The sequence below is a fragment of the Caretta caretta genome, chromosome 4, assembly GCF_965140235.1.
Source record: "Caretta caretta isolate rCarCar2 chromosome 4, rCarCar1.hap1, whole genome shotgun sequence".
NCBI classification, from domain to species: Eukaryota; Metazoa; Chordata; order Testudines; family Cheloniidae; genus Caretta; species Caretta caretta.
In genome coordinates this window covers 37,837,345-37,860,747 of record NC_134209.1, presented here as the reverse complement: position 1 = coordinate 37,860,747, position 23,403 = coordinate 37,837,345, and the positions used below count along the sequence as shown (strand labels likewise).

Below are 23,403 nucleotides of genomic sequence, written 5' to 3'. Positions count from 1 at the left end.
TGTAGCACAGAAATGTGATTTGCATCTGTTCAAATTGAATTCAGCTCCAGTCAAGTTCCAGTTGACATTAGCATACTGGGAAAAGAACAGTCATACCAATTGTAATTGATTTGGCTAGTATCTTTCAAGATTTCTGGTGCTGGTGTTGAAGATTGTTCCCATTCACAAACTAACTTATCTTTCTGTTTGAATCCTGAATGAAGTGATATATCTGTGTTTCCAGTGTGACATTATCGCTATAATAACTGTGACATCACAATGCAAGCCTTATAATGTCTTTGCCGGTAAGGAATGAAGACAGGCTTTCAGCATTCTGCATCGCTGGAGAAGTATGTTTCCCCACCCTCAGAATAGGCTGACAATCTACAAGGCTTGCCAGGAGCAGGAAAGGGCCTGCAGTACTGCATGCAGCAGCAGAAGCAGAAGGAACTCAAGAGGTGAGTGTCCCCCAATTACCACCCCTTAGAGAATAAAACTACCCAAAACACAAAAATAACAAACCAAAACCAAGAGTGAAAGAAGGATTTTTGTTTATTTTATTTTGCCCCATTTTATTTTTAGGCTCTGGCAAAAAATGTGCTTTTGCATCAACGGTGTATTTGGGAAATACAGTAATCAACCCATAAGTTCCTGTTTATAATTCTAAAACAAACAGATTAGCTGTTTGCGTTGAACAGACTGGCAGTTTTATATCAGGATAAGGATTTTGGGGTTGGGGGTGTGGGTATGTGAGACAATCCAAAAGCTTTTTCTGCCAGATTTCATTTTCTGAAATGCAACTTATCCAAGGTTATTTGAGCCCAGCACTTACACTAGACACCCTGTCGCATGGAATTACAAATAATGTGGATCACTTGAGGGATCGAAAGAATGGGAAAGTAATATGTTCTGTGATGGGAGATATTTGTTTGTTTATTACATTGTAATAACTGCAAAATGATTAATAAATACAGGGTTTTTTCCAGCCAAGGTTGGTCCTGATCCTGTAAAACCGTTACTCACACAAATGATCCTTACTGTCCTGAGTAGTACTATTGATTTCAATAGAACTACTTGTGTGAATAATGATAACTTAGGCTCCTCTTTTAGTCTAAATAAGTAATCTCCCATAGAGGAGAATACTAGAATTTTCTGTGTCCTTACAGGGCCTGCTAGATGGTGCATTCACAACTCATTTTCAAGTCTTTAAAACTAATCATATTTCACACTGTTGCTACAGTGAGTGCTCATCTCTAGAAATGTGCGTGCTTTGATGCCCCATAGTTACATGAAGTTTCAGAGTGAGCTCTTCAAACATGATCAGCATTGGCTTAACTTTGCTTCCATTGAAGTCAAGAGGCATTTTCAATTTATGTCAGTGAGAGAAGAGTTAGGCAAATGCGGAGCACTCTTGAAAATTTCATCTTAAATTTTTAATCAAACATGTCTAACCATAGCACTCTATAAAAAAAGACAGATAATACTTATGAGACTAAGGCTCTAAAAAAGTTGTAAAAATACACCCTGCTTTTGATTAAACAGACAGACAGCCGTAAGCGACCAAGAATTAATGGTCCTTCTTAGAATGCTGCTGCTGTGTATTTAAATGAGAACTGGTTAGTTTTTTAACAAATGGCTGCCTCTAAATGTATTTATAAATAATCATTCTTTCTACAGCATAATTGTTCTTACTGAAAATCAGAAGCATGGGCTTCTGTATTCCCACTTTGAGAAAAATATGAATGTCTTTCTGCTATTGAAAAAAAAAATTACAGATCATACCTCCTGAGGGGGAGTGAATGGGTTGCCTCCAAATTGTTTTTTGTTTTTTTCTTAGCTTTTTACAAAAGTCTTAAATATACGTAAATATGTAAACACTCTGCACATAATAAGAGTTTGATCCTGGGCCTGTTGGAATTCAGTGACAAACTTCCCATTGATTTCAACAGTGCAGGATCGGGGCTGAGCTAGTACAGTACATGGACGCCTAAGTCACTCAGGGGGCCATGGATTCAGTAAAATGAAAGAAGAGGTGCCCATTTCAAAACCAGCTGTCAGAGGAGTCCGACTGAGTGCTGAAAACCTTTCTGCACATGTTGGAGTTCTCTTGATGGAGAGGGTATTCAGAACCTGCCAGCAGTCTGACTTTTCCTTTCCGAGAGGTGTACCGTTTGCCAGATGGCAGGCTTTCGTATTTAGTCACATATTGCCTGCAAAGACACAACATTGTTATCTAGTATAGCAAAACTGATATAAAATCTGCACCCATACGTGTGAATCTAGGTAGGGGCATACCACATCCATGCCTGATTGATTGGTTTCAAGGGGATTAGTGGTTTGTATATATAATCAGCATACATATCTAATACCGTATTTTCAGAGAGATGGGATTCCTGGGAGAGCTTTAGGAAATTCCCATCTATTGGGCCAATCACTGTACACGTTGTCCTTTGGCCAAGAAGCACTGAATGGAAGCCTTTCTCACAGGGACAGAGAATGCCGTCACAGACCATTCTCAATTTTTAGCAGATCTGTAGCAATTCTTAGCGGACCAAGACCAAAAAGCAAACCTAGGCCTCTTACATGGGAATGCAGTGCTACACTTGCCCATTGGAAAACATCTTTTACTTTATTGTATAGTTATTTTAAATTTCAAGGTGGAAAACTGACCGCAGTCAAAAAATATTTCCAAACATATTGAAGTACTGTATCTATTACAGAGCATGATAATTGAGCTGAGCACTAAATATTCTGGCTAATTTCACAAGCATCAGGAAGCAGTAAGTCATAAAGGCAACCTTGCAGGCTCAAGTCTAAGCACTGCACCGTCACTGGCCTAATGAACAGAGGATAGACATTGTTGGTCGTGCTTCTTTGTTTGACTCTCAGGTTTTTTCACCATCTATAATGATGACATGTTAGGGTAATTTAGTGGGTTATTTCACTTGGTTTTTACTTCTAAAAGCTGGGTGGAAAATCTAACAAAAATGAGAAATCAAAGCAAGTGCAGTGGTGGTTGTCAAAGTCCCTACTAAACATTTATCCATATTTCTGGCATGTTGTACATCAGAGATGAATGGCATTAGCAGAGACATTTGTGTGTGAGAGTGATCTTGCACTGCACTTGCTTGTACTACGCTTAAATCTAGTCTCTGTTTTTAATCCCTCATGTTTGTGAACATAGAACACATGGAGGGGAAAAAAGTTTTGGAGTCCCCAAATGGTTAATTGGAAATCTCAGATAGTGTTTTTATTTCTTACCTGAATGGAGATTCAATATTGTCCATCTGCATGCAAACTAAAAATGGATATTCTGAAAACTGCACTGTGGAGATGAAGTTTAGTGTTGCCTCTGTTTCAAAACTGGTTTCCATACCAGCCTTCACAAAGAAGGAATCAACAACGATGTTACCAGCTACCACCAGGGCTCCCCTAGTAAATTCAGATATTAGAATTTATTATTAACAGGGCTCAGAAACAAACAGGAGGTTAAACTGAAAACAGTTCTAACACTTGAACAGTATAATACTGACTATTCTCTTAGAGTTTGTTCTTATGTAAGTGTAGCTAGAGAATTTCAGTTGACACCATTGTCATGGGGATTGTGCACGTATGCATGCACACACCCACGCAGAGAGGTGAAAACAGCCATTAATGTTGGGTGAATTATACGCTCTTTGGAACATGCATTCTTTATGACTGGCGCTTGCTGCAAAAGCATGGTGTGTAGGCTGTTGTGATGTCCAGGGTTGATTCCTCAAAGGGCCTCCTTTAGTTATCTACCTGAGGAAAAGAGAGATGTAAAATACTACCCTGTTGATTTGGTAGTATTTTATACTCACTTTGTTCTGGTGCAAATGACCACACCAGGTGTCTCTGGCAAATCAGACCCAAAGTCTTTGCTCACTGGCATTTTTGACAAAGCTGTCCAGGGCTTTAAGAACTTACAAAACATCACTGTCGGGGAGTAAAACTCAGATCTGGTGGAAATGGGACCAGGGGAGATGCACCCACTTACACTAGGAAGTCTCTGTTTCAGGGTTATCTTTGAGAGCGCTGACATCTATTTTGTCATTGCTTTATTGGTCTCCAGTCAAAAACCATACTATACGGATGGATAAGCTTCGCTCACTATCTAGGAGAGGGATCCTTGCCATTCAAAGCTGGTAAAATCAGTAAGGTGGGCCTAAATCTATTATTGACAGTCATTATTAATTTCATTAATGTAAAACACACTACCCGAAAGCAAGTTGTGCTTAGATCTTGTTCAGTAAATCATAAGTTAACATTAACAACCTTGCCCATTTTCACTCTTCTCTCAAACACCACCCCTTTTGGGCTTCATCATGCTTTTCTCGCACATCCAAAATGCCCATGGACGTCAACACAACATGAGGGTGCTCAGCATCCTACAGGAAATCTCGGCACCTTGCATGGGCAGACACCTTTTCTACCCCCTTTGGAGACCAGCATCTCATAATTCCAGTTTCCATTCAGAGGGCTAAAGATGTAATTCTTCCAAGAGAGGCCACATTCTTACTTCTGGTCAAGATTGAGTGAGTCACTTCTGCAGTACTGCTTCAAGCTACAGATCCAGTAATATCAAATCCACCTTCAAGTTCTAAAGAGGCAGCGTAATCTATCAGGTCAGACATGAGTTTGGAAGCAAGGAACTCCTGCATTTTAATCCTTATTCTGACACTGATTTGCTGTATATTGGGTAAATTACTTGATCTCTTTGCCTCTTTCCTTCACTTTAAAGTGATGGTAATTATTTCACAGGTGAGGATTAACTAATTAATTAGGGAGGTAACATTTTCAAAAGTAATTGAGGCACCTATGGGCCTAACTCCCACTGACTTTCAATGAGGCTTAAGTACCTGTCATTTTTGAAAATGGGACGTAGGTTCCTAAATCATGTAGGCGCTTTGGAAAAATTTACCCAGTGTATTTATAGCTCTTTGAAGACCTGGGGTCAAGTTCAGTTCTCAGATCCACTGATACAGTCTCACGGAAACTGGTGGAGCTGTCTCAGTCTAAAAGAGGGCAGAATGTAGCCTTTGAAGCAATAACGTTCATTCAGATTTTCTAGACTAGGTTAAAGGTGATTTGTTTTTGTATCTTTTCTTTCACTGGCATTTTCAAACAGACAACATACTTATTGCCACATTATTTTCCCCCTGAAATGCGAATCTAATTTTAAAAGGCGTTTAATATAACTGTCCCTTAATTTTAAAGAAAATGCAAGGTTGCTTCTGTTTTGAAAGCCTCAAAATAGACCAGCTCATTTTACACTTTTCGTATTTCAGAGTATAAGGTTACAGCGTGCACTTTAAGTATCTCACCGGTTCTTAACACTGGTTTTGGATTCTCTGTACCAAAGACTGAACTCCATTCCACCTGAAATGTCAATGGCCAGACCACCCTGGAACTCTGCACTGGCCTTCAGCCCAGACTGTAACTGAATGACCTGAAAGCATAAAAAAGCAGAGATCACACTCCATTTTGCTAAATGCAGATCAAAACGGTGTTCATTTTCTTTTTTCTTTGAGGACTGTTCAAGTGGGGAGGAAGCACATGGAGCTCCCCTCTATCCTCTTCCATCCTTGTGGATGGGGATGGACAGAACTTCACTGCAGAGCATATCCTCTGTTCTTGCCCAGCACCTTTATGAAAAGGAGATAAGACTGGGACCCCAAGTGGGTCCTTCCTCCCACTCCACCCACGATACAGCATTACTGGTCAGGTGCAGAACAGGGAGCATCCCGCCCCCTTCTTGCAAAGTGTGACAGAGCTACCATACAGGCCTGCACTTCCCAGGAAAACCACAGAGGAATTCATCCGATGAAGTGAGCTGTAGCTCACAAAAGCTCATGCTCAAATAAATTGGTTAGTCTCTAAGGTGCCACAAGTCCTCCTTTTCTTCTTACTCTTAGTTTGTCTTGGATGAGCCTGCCAGTTGGGAGCACCCAGTGCAGAATCTTGCCCCATAATGGCAATAAAATACCCACTGATGCCCAGCAGGACCATCGAGAATGATACAGAACTATAGTGGAGGGATTTGATCTGAAGAATCAGGCGGCTACCACAAATACAAATCAAAATGCCTTTGATATTTTGCTGTCAATGCACTTTTTGCCAGCATTGGGCATACTTATGGCTGCTTGAAACCTTTACAGCTGGACTGGAAATGCATTGCCTGGAGTCAGTTTCGGAAGTGATAATCGCTCAGCCTCACAGAAGCTTGTTACGTTTGAATTTTGAGAGTCAGCCAAGTTTTTAAAGTTCACACCACTGGGTAATCTGATTTGCCTTATATAACTGCCCCACTCACCTGACAACTAGACAGTCTAATTCATTTTTTTAAAAGTACATTTTAGTTTGAAAAAGCGTGATTTAGGCCATAACACCCCCCACTTCCACCCCCAACTTTGCAGTGTCAGTGGCTGGCACTAATCAGTAAATCAAACTTATTGCTGAGGTCCATGGAACACCATCGTGGAGAGAGAGGTACAGCTTAGTGTACTGAGCACAGACCAGGGAGACAGGAACCCCCACGTCTAATTCTGGCTCTGACACTAACTCCCTCTATGGCCTTGGTCAAGTCCCTTAGGGCCTGATCCTGAGCCCACCGAAGTCAATAAAAAGACTCTAATTGACTTCAGTGGGCTTTGGATAAGGTTTTTAATCTCTCTCTTCTCAGTTCACCTTCTGTACAGTTAAGATGCAGATTAGAGCTGTGCAGAGGATAATTACATTTCATGAAGGATTTTTAAATTTGGCTTCATTTTGAATTGGAATGAAACAAAACTTTCAAAATTCTCCAATAAGGTAAATTTGGGCAATCAAAATGTTTTGTTTTGTTTTATACTTTGTTAAAAAAAAACATTAAAATATTTCACAAAAAAAACAACCCCAAAAGGTTTATTCTGAAAAATGTCAAAATGGGACATTTTGATATTGTCAAATATTTTTGTTTTCACCAAAACAAAATGTGGGTGAAATCAACAGGGATTTTGCAAAGCATTCTGATTTTGAGGGACCTGCATTTTCCAGCAAAAAATGGTTTTGTTGGTCTTCCGAGCTCTAAAAATGATGAGTTTCTACCTGATGTAGAATTAGTGAATTAAAGCAGCACTCTGAGCCTCACTTGGGAGAAGATAGTGATTGCCCAGTACATTTTTAATTTTTAAAAATGGCCCCCGGAGCACCTCTCTCCGGCTATTGATGTCTGACAGGCAGCCTAGGCCTCCCTTGTGGCAGCAGCAGGCGGCAGCCAGGCGTCTGAGGGTACGTCTGCACTGCAATAACTCACCTGTGGCTGGCCCACATCAGCTGGCTCGGGCTGTGGAGTTATAAAATTGCAGCCCAAATGCCTACACTGCAATTTTATAGCCCCACAGCCCAAGCCCCATGAGCTGTAATCAGCTAACACGGGCTAACCGCGGGTGTTTTATTGCAGTGTAGACATACTCAGAAGCCACTGGGTTGGGTATAAAGACCGTAGCCTCCTCCATTCCTTCTGGGGCTTGAAGAAGCAGGATCAAGCTACACCCTCCTCCAAAAACACCAGCACTAATGGTGGGGGCAGGAGCCTATGTTCTCTTTGCATCTGAAGGAAATAGCAGGTGTGGGGCATGGGCAGATGGGCACTCTGCCTGGAGGAACAGTCACAGGAGAAATGAGAATGGGAGCAGCCCCTTTCAATACAATGGGAGCTGGCTTCCCATTCCCCTCCATTCAGGCAGAGGGCCTGTCTCCCCTCACCGTTGAGGGAAGAGGGGCCTGTGGCTGGCCAGCCCATCTTTCACCCCTGTTGTCCTAGTGAGATGAATTCCCTCACACTGAGCAGGGCTAGTGGTGTGTGTGTGAGCGGCTGGCCAGTGGAGGATGTACACACAAGCTGGTGTCTATTCTTAGTGAAATCTGCTGCTCTCTTTCTCTGTTTCCCCTGTGCCCAGGGCTCTTTGGGATGGGGATACTTGTCCTCCCCCATCCCCACCGGGGTCCCTCCCTCTGCCAGTATCTCTGCTCCTATATTGTTCCCTGTATTACTGCAGCATGCAGGAGTGTTTGATGCTTCTACCCCCCTTGCATTCCTAGGCTGGACAAAGGGATCTCTCTATGTCCTTCCCTTGCTAGCTGCTCAGCAGCCCTGCTGTCTCCTGCAGAACAAGCTTGTAGGTTCCCTCCCCAACTCAATCAGCAGGGGCTGGTGCTTAAAGAGGTTGATTGGGGGGAGGGTCTTAAAACCTTCCCCTCACAGTGTATGGAGCCTGGAGAAATGTGGTGACTGTATCTGGTTACTTCACCTTTTAAGGTCTGAATCATTCTGTGGAGCAGAGTTCAATCGGCTTGTCACTTGGCAGTCAGTTGCAACTGGAGTGGACTGGAGATTTAACCTAAGAATGCAGTGGGCTTGGATGTAGCTTATAAACAAGGATGCCCCTCACTAGCCTGATCACATGTTGTTGTCCTGTTTTCTTGTTATCTAGTTAAAGTCATTGTGTGAAATCCTGGCTCCCCTGAAACGAAAGGGAATTTTGCCATTGATTTTAATGGTCCCAGATTTCACCCATGGTAGCTAATTAAAAATGCCTGGCTTATTTGGATCTGGAGACATTCCATGCCTCTCTTTTAAAAATTAGAACCAGACTGGACTATAACTGAATGTATGTGAGGGTGTAATAGCATGCATTCTGAAAGTCATTTGTGCACAAACAGGGCAGCAGATTTTTTGAGATGCATGTCAAATTGCACTTAAGTATTTGAATGAGGAATCAATTTGCAAAGGCTGAATTATTAAATTTAACAGTTACTGTGGATGTGATTATTTAGGACGTCAGAGGCTGCAATAGTTAAGTTAAATTTGCCATTAAAACTCAAAGAATATATCATGAACACCCGTGTCTCTTTGTTTAATGTTTTTATGAGACTTGAAGACAAAGTTGACCTGATCATCCATTACTTACTCCAGGGCTGAATTCTATCCTCAGCTAAACATGTGCAAATCCCATTAAAGTCAAGGGAGTTGGCCTTTTAGAGGCGCTCCTTTCCTTTGCCTTCCTATTTAAAGCTTAATAGCGTCCTTTGTAACAGAAGACATGATATGAAAAACTGGGATCAATGTCTTGGTACTGATTCAAAATGCTGAAGTAGACCACATTTCAACAAAGACCCACTACGTACTATACTCCTGCAATGGAACGCAAACGGCAGGGCTGAAAAAGGCACTTATTTGGGGGGGGGGGGTCTGGTTTTCAAATGGCTGCTTTGACCTCATAAAATATTCAGTTTCTCTGCTCTTCTGGCAAGTGCGATACCGAGAAAATATTGTTCCTACACCCAGGAGCATTAATGCAGGTGTCTTTGGGGGCTCAAAAATAATTCCATGAGAGGTGTTTCTTTTATGAAGGGGACTATAATTTGCCACCCTGTCACTCTTAACCTTTGAACCAAGTTGGGAAAGGTGGTAATAGATGCATAGTGCACCCTGAGGATATTTGTTTGTGGATTTTTGGAATATCCTCTCTCACAAAAACACCGCATCATGGGTAATGGGCAGGAGCAGGAGTTTAAAGGGACATCATCAACTTAGAATTCACATCTGTCTGAGAATGCTGTTGACTATAGTAATGACTACTACAGCTGAAAGGAGCTAATGAAAGAAAACTATTTTTCCAGGTATTTTTATGTTGTATATTTGACAACACTGTGTGTGTAGTCAATTTCACTTTTCAACTGTTTAGTCAGTTAGCAGTGGAGCAATTAGGACCTGAAGTGATCCATATAAAGATGAACAAAAGAGAAGAAAAACCTTTATAACAGTTCTGAAGGACTTTAAAAAAAACAACAGAATATACTGTTTCAAGAGTCCCTGTAAAATAGAATATTCTGAAATTAGTTTTCAAAAGTTTAATTGGCCAGTTTTAAATTCCTCCTTTCAGCTTTCAAGTCATCCTCCTATAAATAGGATAGCAACTGTGCTATCTACATCCTTTACTGTTACACATTTGTTCCCTGTCTGTGCTGAAACAATATTGCCCCAAGCCATGACTCACTGTGGATGGGGCTAGCAGGTAACTGACCACTGGGCACTGTAGAGAAGGATGAACAATGTTATAAACTCTTTTATAAAGCCATACTGTTGGTCAGGATGGTTTTATAAACTCTTTTATAAAGCCATACAGTTGTGTGCCACTCTCCAGGCTGGCCCAGGAAACAGAGTTAGTGCCCTGGAAGCAAAAACCATGGGTAAGAAGCTACATGAATCGTGGCTATTGGTGCAATGGCATCAGCACAAGTGCAGGGAGTGACTCTTTTCCTCTCTCAGATCTAGATTCTTAAATGCCAGTCTTACCATTCAATTCAGGCTCCATCTACACTTCTGTTCACATTGTTTCCTGATAGAGTTCTAGTTCTAAGCACAGTTCAAAGGCACTTCAGGTGGAGATGTTTATAACGCAGTATAGTGGGCCTATATGGAAGTGGCAAACCAATGTGAAGGCTGTTTCTAATCTTAAACATGATTGTTAAAACTAGTCTTAGTCACTTGCTGGAGGATCCTCTGCTCCTTGAAGTCTTTAAACCACGATCTGAGGACTTCAATAGCTCAGACATAGGTGAGAGGTTTTTCGCAGGAGTGGTGGGTGAAATTCTGTGGCCTGCGTTGTGCAGGAGGTTGGACTAGATGATCATAATGGTCCCTTCTGACCTAAATATCTATGAATCTATGAGAAAAAAAAAAGTTTAGCCTGAAGCTTTTTTTTTTTTTGGTGAACAGTGTTGTAAACCAGTTGAGGACCCTGTGTGGATGGAGCTTAAAAGGATCCGGTGATTTCCTGGCTAGGAAGGATCAATTGAGGTATCTGCTACCTGGAACCTAGCTTGCTTGAGCAGCAACTGTGCGGTCAGTGACACAAAAGAGAAAGCAGAGAGTGATCCCATCTGCTCACTGTGCTGTTACAGAGCTTCCATTGCCAAGGCTTCCTGAATTTCAGTGACTGACCTCAAATGATATGCCCTGCTGTTGTGAGGGATGGCATGCAGCTCCAACACTGGCTTGCCCTGCACTCTTACTAGGTTGTCTGAAGTTAAGGAGCCTGGAATCCACAGGCTGGCAGAGTTCTCAGGGTGCCTAGCCAAGTGATTCTGCCAGAATATTTAGGGAGCTTTGTGCATGCACGGCAGTTGGAAAGATTTAGTTCTGGAAACACGGCCCTTATGTGATCTGAGCTTGAGAACATAAAGGTCTGATCATGTTTCCCACCTGCCAGGTTTGTAAAATAAGTCACTGACACGCTGTCTGTTAGTTGGACCTCTGGCATATAATCTTGTTAGAACCCAACCCGTTTTCTCAGTGAACTTTAGTTCACAGTTTGTGCACTGGGTGTGAAACTCTTAGCTGACAGAACCATTTAAAAGTGGCTGTGCTTGATTTCAAATGCAAATGCCAATCCTCTGCTGCAGAAGACTTGGTGCTCAGGCTCATTTCTGGTTGGTATTGTGTTAGTCTGTATTGGCAAAAAGAAAAGGAGTACTAGTGGCACCTTAGAAACTAACCAATTTATTTGAGCATAAGCTTTCATGAGCTACAGCGTGCATCGGATGAAGTGAGCTGTAGCTCACGAAAGCTTATGCTCAAATAAATTGGTTAGTCTCTAAGGTGCCACTAGTACTTCTTTTCTTTTTAAGGGTACAGTGTTAGTCAGACTGTCTTTGAACAGTTTGGCATTCTCCTCCACCAAAAAGTAGGGGAGATAAATGAGATTCTATGAAGTGAGAAGTTCCACGGCTGGAGCCTCTCTGAACTTTTGCACTAGGAGCTGTTTGCACTATGCTTGCCCAGTAATCCAATACAGTACTGCTTTGGGATAAAACTGGAGCCTACAGTTCTTCTATAGGTTGAGTTCTACCATTAGATTTACCAGTTCCACATATCTGTATTTAAGCAGAACAGAAAAAACAGTCCACATGCTGCCTCTTCGCTCTAGGTTAAGTGCTACTCAGATGCATGGTTGTTCCATATCTGAAGCTAGGTTTAGTGCATATGGTGTTGGTTAAAGATGCAAAGATTATCTGCAGTGCTGTCGTCGGCACAGAATAATAGATTCAACTTTAAATCCCTGTTTTCAGATGGTTATAATGTCCGAACCCTTCACCTTTGGTGATTTCCACCTGAAGAGGAATTGTTTGGGAAAGTTTGACCAAATATAACTCAGTGGCTTGGCGATACAAGGACAGTGAAAAACACTCACCCCATCACACGCAAAGAAAAAACCTTGTAACTTTTTTTTTAGCATCGCTGGTGCCAATTTGGTTGAGGGAAGAATGGTTACTGAGAAGAGCCTTTTTGACTTCCGATGACAGATCATTTTGATGTCACTGACTTATGAGCCTTTGAAAATTGCACTCTGTGCATTCACAGTAAATTCTGAACAATGCTAGCACTAAGCTTGTAAAGTGAGCCGTTAAGGAAGATCACATGGTGCATGCAAGCCTGGGTAACTTAGCTGAGCATTTGACAAGATGAACAAGATGGGTCTCAGATCACTGGATAACTTCTGAGCTATAAAAACAGATGGCTGTTGGTGAGCCCTCCACTTTAATAGGAACTGTACATTACAAAATAACTGGTTAGAGAGTATATGTTGGGAAGCTGCAGGGTTTTTCTGCAGGGAACTGGTTTGTTTTTTATAGTAGTAAAGTGGTTTTTTAGAGTGATATGTATTTGCAGCCTTTATCTTAACTCTTTTTCTTCTATCCAGGCTGATTTCCTGTCTTCTGATTTCATGCACTATATAATTTCCCTTTGGATTGAAAAGTAAGCAAAGTCTTATAGACTCTTCAGTATCAAATAAGTGGAGCAAACAGTCAGATTAATTTAATGTGTCTGGAGGAGCGTGTGGGTGTGTGTCCACCTGAGAGACAAAAAAAGTTTAGAATGAGATATTAGTACCTGTGAGTAATCTGTCAGAAGGATAAGTCCTTTCACCACATTCATAGGATCTCCAGTTGCCGAGATCATTTTAGACATTAAATCTCCATACCCCTGGAAAAAGGTAACGGGCCTGAGTTGAACATCAAACAAGATTGCTGACATGCCAGCAAAGGACTCCAGGTTTTCCTCGCCTTCATCAGCAGATGCAGCTATTATGGCTTCTAGGCCTTGAGCTTCAATCACAACCTAAAAGGCAAAAGTGAGACACTATCCATGACAAAGTGCCCGATCTGGAATTTTAAACACTACAAGGATTTCTACTACAGAAGAGTTGAAATTTAAAGTTAACTTAATTTTTTTAAAATTTTACTTTCAGTGAAAAAAGCATCTGATCATAATATAACAGTGTTTCAAAGCAGTAGGAGAAACAGACAGTAAAATAGTCTCATAGCAACTATTGCCATTAATTAGATGTGGATGGAATTTGCGCCTAGCAGGTAGACTATATAGTCTTTCCCTAGAAGTAAAACTTTGGATCTGTTCTATAAGGAACTGCCTTTCTTTTGTATAATACATTTGCCTCATTGTCAGCAGTTTTTTCTGTTATTGGCATATTCTCTGCCTGACGCAAGAGTCCTTAAATGCACAAACCCCCATGGTTTTCAATGGGAGATACATTAGTTTAAAGGCTGCAGGAACAGGCCATATGCTAGATCAGTGTTTACATAGTGCATGGCAGTTACCTGGCTGGCATGAAGGTGAGCATTTTTATTGAAAAGAAAGATGTTCATGTTACTACTTCTTAAAATCCCAGAGCCTGAGTAGAGGATGTCAAGGCTGTATGTGGATGATGCATCAGGACCACCTTAATCGACAAAGACACCAAATATTAATAATGCCTGCCACTAAGTCAAGTGACCAGCAATATAAACAGGCTTAAAAAGCTATTTTTCTGGTTACATACGTGTCACGTAGCCAGAATAGGCAGAAGAAGACCCAGTCTTGGAGAAGCGATCATAGTTATGAACAACCATGTCCTTCAGAACTTTACGAATCATTTTGCTGCATTGTTTAAAAAACAAAACAAAACTAATTTGCTACTGCACTGTCTTCCATGAGAACATTAAGACTGTCAGCCTATTGGGAAAGAGAAGATTTAGCTTTGCGCAAACTACTCTATGCCTGACTCAAAGCCTACTGAAGTCAATGGGAATCTTTTAATTGACTTCACAGGGCTTTGGATCATCAGTTCCTAAAACCTGAAGATAAATAGATAAGGGATAATAGATGGTATTTCAGAAACTGCCTAAGAAATTTAGGAGCACAAGTCCCATTGAATCGTTTAGGCACTTTTGAAAATTCCACCCAGTGTTGATTATTTCCTTTCTTTCTTGAAAGAATTTTAAGGTCCTAGATGGACAAACCCCTGGGGAGTGAAGTTCCTATGCACAGAACAGGTGGTATCTGACTTTTTGGTGCTTCACTTCGCACCTTTAATGTTCTTTTGAATGTAAGATTCTTAATCTGTCTATATAAATTGATATTTCAATAACAGAAATGTAAAAGATTACGACCGGAAGATTTTTTGTTAAATACCTGGCTTAATTGTTGAGATACTTTTATAAGGTCTTGGCCACAGATCTGGGTTTGGTTGCAGGAAGGTTATCAGTTAAAATGGTTTTATTTGAAAACTAACAGTCTAGAATGAAAGATATTTCAATGATTTTCTTTTAATGCTGCAACTTTTCAAAGAGCTTCACTTTCCGGAAACACAAAACATAAGCTCCATCGAACATCAAGAATGAAGACCAGGTGGGAAGATTTTCAAAGGCATAACTGGCAGGAAAGCACCTAACTAATCGAAAATCAGCAGGGAGCTAGGCGCCATTTGTGCCTTTGAAAATCTCCTGTCAGGCGTTCAGTGTCTGCCCCTGGAATATATGGATTTATTTTAAAATGTCAGTAGCCAAAAATAGAAAGATGAGCATGTGCCCACTTATGATCTCTTAAAAACTACACATTATTTAGCTATTAACTGAATACCCTTTGTTTTTATCCCGTCACATTAGTACGGAGAGCAATAAGTAAAAAACTGTTTGTTTATATCTGTATATGCCTGTACATTTGTGTGTGTGTGTGTGTGTGTGTGTATATACACACATATATTAAACATAATGTACCTTGCAGGCATTTCAAAATGAAGTATATCTTGGACTAATGAGAGCATGTACTTGTTCATTTCCAATGGTAGTTCTCCAATAGAAAGCAAGAGGTTTTTCACTTCCATGTAGGATGGGTTACTGCTGAAGATGATGGCAGCTGCCGTGGTTCTGAGGGTCTTTTCATAAATTTTATAATTCTGGTGATAAATCCTGTTCATGGTTTCCTTCACCTAATCAGAAAACAGAATATTCACCTAATAAATCACAGGTATCCATAGAAAATGTACAGCTTGGAATCATACTAATTTATGAAGTCAGAGATGCAAACACATAGCCTGAATGCTGTCAAGTCTAGGTCCATAGCTAATACATTCAAGTATGTTTTAATATAGTGCTTTTTATGCTCCCTGTGTCACTTTACACATTAAACACTAGTAGTACGGTGATTGTGCAAGGAAATGGCACAGCCATTATGTTCTCAACAATAGCTCATACGCACAATAGCTCATACTTACACATTAGCACTGTCAGGAAGATTGTTGGCCAGAACATAGTGGAGGAGAACTAATATAATGCTGACAATGGCTAAGGAGATTTCTATAAATGGTTAAGAGAAGAGGTTTCTTAAAAGTAATCATACATTTCCCACAAGCTAAGGATTGTCTGCTATTGAGGTATCTTACCATGAAGGGCTGCAGAGCTACTTCCTAACTAATGGAGTGACAGAGAGCGAAGCAGTCATGGCCTGCTGATGGACTGAGATGGTTGCGTTGTGAAATTGCATCATGGCAACGCAAGGTCAGCAATGGTTGGTGCAGAACAGCAACAGAAGTACACAGTGCAATGCAGTGATGTCTGGATCTCGCTCTGGGGTAATCTTCTGTAGTTCCATTTGCCATCATCTCTCAGTATTCCTCTTAACCTATCCCTTTCCTGGCTGCTGGGAAGGAAGACAGAGGTACCTCTCTCTCCTCCTTGCCACCCATTTTCCTTAGCTACTTGGGGGGCAAGGAAGGATCCTGTTTACTCTGATTCACATGTTCAGCATTCCCTCTAATGTCTCTTGTGTGCTACACAGCAAAGTGAGCATATCTGTGAATGGAGTTCAGATCAGAGCCGGGATCTCCACATGCTGTACCATAATTGTTGCATGTGACTCTAGAGCCAATTAATTCTAGATACTGCTCAATGGGAAGAGAGAGAGGTATAGAGATCTAAACTGCCATGAACAGTTTTCTGGCTACACCATGAGAGGGTATAAAAGACCATTTATTGAAAAAAAAAATATCTAGTGTAAATTGAAATGGGGTGAGACATGAAGAATGGGCTCCACTTAATTTACATTTGATTTTAAATGTCCTCTCTTGTACTTTTTTCCTTGCAGTAAATCTTCTCACCTCACTGGTGATGAAAGAGATGCCATATCTCTGCAGAGCAGTGACAGCAATGTTACTGATGGGCCCTTCTCCTGACTCAGCATATTTTAGCAGCAGTGGAATTCCTTCAGGCAGAAGGGCGTTCTTCATTGCCAGCAGGTACATCTTCACATCATCCTCTTTCTTTGCCCTGTCTAATCCTCCTAGGATCAGCTTCTTAGCTCGCACAACAGCCTGAAAAGAAAATAGATGCCACATTTAAGACTTGATCCTCCGAGCTGCTACACGCTTCCTGCAAGGTGCTAAGCGTGGTCAATGCCCATGTGAGTTGGAGCTGCAGGACTGGGTCCTGATACTTTTGGCTGGTTGAAAACATAGTTGGTCACATTTAGCAAAGTTACGACTTTTCAGCTGCATACTGAAAACTTCCTTGAATCGACAGGCATGCCCCGATGCATGAGCCCTAAACATGCCACTCACTTAGCATGCATGTGTTGGTTCAAGGAACTTACAGACTCCACTGTTGAGGCCAACAGACACAATTTAAATAATTGTGACAGAAAAAAATGAAACGGGAAATGTTCCTTCTTGCCTATTCACACAGTGGTATAGGAATGCATGGCACTTAACAGAAAAATAAAAGGTGTAAATCCTTGGGTGCTGGCTGGATGCTCTTCAGCGGTGCAAAGGAGTCATACATCCAGCAGATCTGGCCAGCTGAGGACTCCTTGTCCCTCAGGTTGCTATACTTCTTGTCACGACCCATAGAATGGCATAGAATCAGTCCTAGGAGCTCCCTGCACTGAGCACAGATTAGATACAGTCCAGCACTGGACCAATATTCCTGGTCCAGTGAATTTGCTGTTTCTATGTTTTAGGTAGACCCTGACTGCACAAAGTTTTCAGGGGATACCAAAAACTTCTGCAAAACCAGACAAAAGCACCATGTCTACCGCCAGACTCGGAACATACAGGCATTTGGGATTAGAGAGAGGTCTGATGTTAGTTACCCTAGTGTAAATCAGGAGTTGTTAGAGTTATCTGCATTCCCAAAAGACGTAACGGAGATCAGAATCTGACCCCCAGGGCACAAAATAAAAGCTGTTCTAAAGGAAGTCTGTCCATCACATTAATGGTAGGTGTCTGTAAGCTATGTTAAAAACCTGAGGGCAAATTCTGAGGGATGCTTGCATGAGTTTTAGGGTGACCAGATGTTCCGATTTTATAGGGACAGTCCCGATATTTGGGGCTTTGTCTTATATAGGTTCCTACCCCCGTCCCGATTTTTCACACTTGCTCTCTGGTCACCCTAATGAGTCTCCCAATACTTTCAGCAGGGGTTGTGCATGTGCATCCAATGGCAGAATTTGGCCAGTAGAAAAACAGCAAATACTTACTGGAAGTTTGCAGCCTCCCTTGTCACACAGCTTTTTGATGAGTGCACCAACGATGATGGTAACAGTTTCTCTGATTTCACTATTTCCAATCTGGCCCTGGAGTCTATTCTGGTATTGAAAGGGAACACTGTTAGCCTTCACATCTAAATAGAATGGTACAAATCCTGCAGTGTGCTGAGCGCCCTTCACTCCTGTTGACTTCTCTGGGAGAGGAGGGTGCTCATCGCCTCACAGGATCGCACTCGTACTCAGCAGAGTACTGCTCTGCTGTCGGGTGTAATAACCAAATGTAGTTTTTTTCCTTTTAAGTTTCATTCAGAATATCTGGCCCAGCAGTTCCTTATGAAGCTGATGTTTAAAGCCTGATATCAACAGATAATAGAAATACTTAGCTCTTATATATTTCATCTCTGAATTGGTATACTCACAAGAACAATTTGTAAAATGTTGCTTGATCTGGTAGTCTCTAGGACAGGGATGGGCAAACTACGGCCTGCCAGCCATTTTAATCCGTCCCTTGAGCTCCTGGTGGGGAGCGAGGTCTGGGGCTTTCCCCGCTCCAGCCAGGGAGCAGGGTTGAGGGCCACTCTGTGCGGCTCCTGGAAGCAGCAGCATGTCCCTCCTCCTGCTCCTACGCATAGGGGCAGCCGGGGGCTCTGCTTTGCACACTGCCCCCACCCCAAGTGCCACAGCTCCCATTGGCCGGAAACCACGGCCAATGGGAGCTTTCGGGGTGGTACCTGCGGACGGGGCAGCGTGCAGCAGAGCTGTTTGGCACGCCTCCACGGAGGAGCCAGATGGGGGACATGCCACTGCTTCTGGGGCCACTTGAGGTAAGTGCTGCCCTGAGCCTGCACCCCTGAGCCACTCCCCAGCACCCCAACCCCGTGCCCCAGCCCTGATCACCCTCCCGCCCTCCGAACCCCTCAGTCCCAGCCTGGAGCACCTTCTTACACCCCAAACCCCTTATCCCCAGCCCCACTCCAGAGACCGCACTCCCAGCTGGAGCTCACACTCCATCCTCACTGCCCCAGCCCGGACCCCCGTCCTGCACCCTGAACTCCTCATTTCTGGCCCCATGCCGGAGCCCACACCCCCAGCCAGAGTCCTCACCCCCTCGCGCACCCCAACCCCAATTTCATGAGCATTCATGGCCCGCCATATAATTTCTATACCCAGATGTGGCCCTCGGGCCAAAAAGTTTGCCCACCCCACTCTAGGAGAACTGGGATGTATCTACATACTGTTACGTAATAGGTTTTCCGGGGTGTAAGCAGAGGTGACATTTTACAAAGTAGATACAGGTTCTGCATCTGAAATCCTATGCATTGTGGGTACTGTATGAGCCACAACCTGCAGCAGAATGTGCACACCTCAAAGTTGTGAGGTGCTTGGACAACGCCCCTTCCCTCCCCTCTCAGTGTGGCTTAGGCTCTTTGAGTAATAAATTAGCTTGTGTTTTTTCTGCCATTTTGGCTTACAATTAAAGATTTCAGTAGCAACTCATTGGGGTGAGAAGCAAATCCACAGGCATATAGGAACCGCTCCTGTAGAACAGAGCTGCTTCCATTCTTAAAGTCCAGGAACTCCAGCATAGCCTCCAGTGAGGCTGGGGTCTGAGCAGAGGTTACAGCATCCACCAGCTGAGGACTGTAAAGGGAGGAGTGGAAATTAACACGTTATTGAAGTGTGTTAGGCAATGTATTGAAAAGACACTGCTACTTACAGAAACAAAGAGGTTGGGCTATTGACAGGTCTTATCATGGCAAGTAAATCACAGGTAACATTTATTACTCTTTTTGGCTGCTACTGCTTTCAGCATTTACATTTTTAGCAAAACCAGTGCTCCCGAAATCTTCCAGAGCAAGATAGTTGAAGGGCAGCAAGGGGTAGCCATACACGTAGATTATATTTTGTTTTATGCCAATACAGAGGAAGAGTATGACAAAAGGCTTAGAAGTGTTCTGAGTGTTTTAAAATCCACAAGATTAAATCTGAAAAAGGAAAAGTGTGTCTGTAAAAAGAAAAGAGCTATAACTCCAGATGAAGGGGTTTCCACTCAGCGTGAGTTCCAGCTTTGATTCTGTTGTTTACCAGAGATCACACTGTCTGGGATGCTATACAGTTGCCAGAGGCATCTAGGGGCTGAATAATAAACTGCAAAAACATGCTATTGCAGAAGCAAACACTATCATACAAAAACTTCCCCTTTCATGTAGATAGAAAAAGTGTTAACTATTACAGATCTAGCATATCCCTAATATGACTACACATGTATGTCTATGAGTTACTCCCTCCCATGTACCCACCTCACATTTTTTGTGTTTTGTAAACGCTTTATTAGACCATAAAAGGTTGCTCTTGGTGACTTACAGTACTGCATTTCTTTCACTTCTAAGAATTTGAAGTATCTCCTCTTTTGTAGCTTCCCTGAGGTTCTGAATAAAGGACAAAAAACTTCTTGTTGCTTCAGCTTTGGAAAGGTTTTCAGGTTCTAGTTGTTTCCTGATAGCCTGCCAGTGCTCAGAAATCTGCAAAATAATTAAACAAATTGATGTCAAACCTTACGCACTGGTCTCAATTCTCAGAAATCAGTCCCATGATAGCTATGTTGAGTATAGTTTATACTAGCTGAAATCTCATAAACTGGAGATTCCTTAGATAGATATCACTTAATATGCCTCTGCTATGGTACCATGTGTTCCTTAAAACTTTTCCAGGTCTCAGCAGCTTCTGTAAATATAGTGTTCATAAGATTTGGCTCTAGTTTTCTTGAAACTTCACGACAGAAAGAAATGTGAAATGCCACATTGAAATTATTTTTAGAAGGTGGCACTTCTGCAAGAAGCCTTTGCATATGCCCCCGTAAGACTTTCCCTTTTCTGTCTTCTACAGTTGTGTATGGTGAAGAGGGGTAGCAATTTGTAGCTGCTTTATAAAATGGTAGTTAGCAGAGTATTGGAACCAGGATGATTTTGCATGCTTTCAGTTGTTGAATCATTAATAATATTTTACATGTATATAGCACGTCATCCCAAAGTATCTTTAAAGTGCTCCACAAACTATACAACTGAAATACATCTACCTCTGCTGTGGTGGATAGCAATCAAGTGGGGCACAGCATGCTGCACAACAGTTGTGGAAGGGAAAGGGGGTGAAATTTAGGCCAAGATAAAGAGCCAGTCAAAAGTGATGCACCAGCACTACAGGTAAACAAGAACTGCCATACTAAATCAGACCAATGGTTCCTCTAGTCAAGTATCCTGTGCACAAAGGTGGGAAGTACAAGATACTTGAGCGGGAGGGGCATGAAACCCTGCAGTAGGCAGTTGTGGGATAATATGTCCAAAAGAAAAGTTTCTTCCTTCCTTCTGTGGTTAGAGATTAGTTTATGTCCTGAATTGTGAGGATTTATATCCCATCCAATTGTTGTCATCCTCTCTCTCTCTCTTTTTTAAATCCTTACTATTGTACCTCCGGATGTTCCTGTTAGTGATATAAATGTCCAATCCCTTTTTTCAATCCAGCTAAGCTCTCTGCATCAATTTTATACATTTCCAGACTTCCCATTGCTGTATTTTAGAAGCCCATGTTCCACATTAAGAAATTTAGAGGTTGAGAGGGTTACTTTCTTTCAAAAAGAAAAGGAGTACTTGTGGCACCTTAGAGACTAACCAATTTATTTGAGCATGAGCTTTCGTGAGCCACAGCTCACTTCATCATTTTTGCGAATACAGACTAACACGGCTGTTCCTCTGAATACTTTCTTTCAGACACCTTTTGTAAGAAATCTGTACAGGTATTTTGACCTTTTCTCTGTTCTATCACCTGCCTCCACTTCTGTTATCTAGTATTATCTAGGACATTCCTTGGTGAAAACTCATCTGTTCTTTTCAGCAGTGTTTATTGCAGTTCTCCAAAGTGGGAATTCACATCAATACCAGTTCAATCTTTGCTAAAATAGTCTATCTTCATAGGGTTTGTATTAAGCTAGAGCACTTGAACCTGCCTGCAAACAGAAGTATAATTTCAGTGCTACAGAGTGTAATTCCATGAACTGTAACAGACAGTAATTAGGCAACAATGGCAGAGGCACTGGATATTTCCTGGGGATTAATGACCATCTGGGAGGAATAGATGGCCTGGGGCACAGATGGCCTGGGGCTGTTAATCTCTGCTGGTCACTGATACCCAGCATCAAGGTCAATATTGCTATTGTAAGCTGAAAATGAATAAATATACATCACAGAGAAATGGATTTTTGTGGTGAGTGATGCACTTTGGTTGGTGTGCTCTAGACAATCAATGTCTTTTGTATTACACTAGGTTACTCTAAATCATCTTTTAACATTCATCCAGCTTTAATGATTCTTTTGCATCTTCCGGCAGCTGACCAGTTTGAGGAGGTTAGGCCCCAAGAAGAACTTGGGGTCTCGAATTCATCTGGTCATTAATTGCCAGGAAATGCTTCACCTGTTGCAGTTAGAAATCATGTAAAATGGATAAAGAAAAATTATAATGCAGTTACTATTTTTATGTGTTGACAAGTTAATAGTTAAACTACACGAGAAGCAGCTTCAAATTTCAGCTGTGACGCCTGGGGAAAGTTCCTTAAGCCAAAATTTTCAAATGTGCGTGACTAAAGTAGCCATCTTAATAAACGGCTTGATTCCCAGAAATGTTGAGCACCCATTTATATAAGAACAATGATTGCTCAGTACTTCTGAAAATCAAGTGACTTATGTGAGGTGCCTAAATATGGATTTGCATGCCTAACTTTAAGCTTCCAAGTTTAAAAATCTTGGCCTTCCTTTCTCTGTATCTAGGTTTCCTACTTGTAAAATGGGGATAATGGTTACTTTTACTAATCCTAACCACACCTAAGTGATCTAGGTAATGTCTGTGAAGGCCTTTGACAATGTAAAGGTGTATGGCATACTATATCAGAGTAGTATTAATGTATATTATGACATGGAAGTACTAAATATTATGATGTTGCTGTTCTGGATGTAGTGTTCTGTTTATAGACCCAGTCTTTGTATAGCAGTTACAGTCGAATACAGCAGGGAAGCAGGACTCCATTGTCAGCGTTCCCCTAGGTTTATAGTGAGAATGTCATGTCTCATTCCTCATGCACTGCTCTGTAAAGATACCCAATGATTTTTAATTTGGCCTGGAAATTGTCTCTACAACTATTATGACAAATTCAGATCCAAACTATTTGACCTCAGGTCTCGCAATAAGAAGTAAGAAACTGTTCAGTGTAAACATTCATAAGCAGAACCCCATGGTGAAGGAGGGCACCCCTCTTTCTCAGCTGTTTGCCTCCCATTGATGTACCCGCACCTTCAGAACTTCTTTACTACTCATGCAATATCCCTTCTGTTTCAGATTTCCCCAGCTTATGTTTTTTTAACTTCTGTGCAGCTATACAAACTCTAGGAAAAAAGACAACATTACAGCATGATTTTACTGCCAAATAATTTACACAGGCTCCAGGACAGAAAGGTATTTTAAGTGCATGAATAGACCATTAAAAGTGCTTAAAA

General features: G+C 41.7%; 1 protein-coding gene across 2 annotated transcripts in view; it reads right to left on the bottom strand.

Moving 5' to 3' along the window:
• Positions 1-513: 513 nt before the first annotated feature.
• The window catches only part of MTTP (microsomal triglyceride transfer protein), a 45,851-nt gene continuing 22,961 nt past the window's right edge, over positions 514-23,403 (bottom strand). For both annotated transcript variants that reach the window (XM_048846614.2, XM_048846613.2), the window contains exons 8-18: positions 20,228-20,385; positions 19,336-19,504; positions 17,855-17,962; positions 16,479-16,691; positions 15,100-15,311; positions 13,884-13,981; positions 13,663-13,784; positions 12,938-13,165; positions 5,325-5,449; positions 3,241-3,411; positions 514-2,189 (exon numbers count right to left, since the gene is read on the bottom strand). In XM_048846614.2, the coding sequence (XP_048702571.1) occupies positions 2,021-2,189; positions 3,241-3,411; positions 5,325-5,449; positions 12,938-13,165; positions 13,663-13,784; positions 13,884-13,981; positions 15,100-15,311; positions 16,479-16,691; positions 17,855-17,962; positions 19,336-19,504; positions 20,228-20,385 (1,773 nt within the window). In that variant the 3' untranslated portion in view covers positions 514-2,020. The remainder of the gene's footprint in view (positions 2,190-3,240; positions 3,412-5,324; positions 5,450-12,937; positions 13,166-13,662; positions 13,785-13,883; positions 13,982-15,099; positions 15,312-16,478; positions 16,692-17,854; positions 17,963-19,335; positions 19,505-20,227; positions 20,386-23,403) is intronic.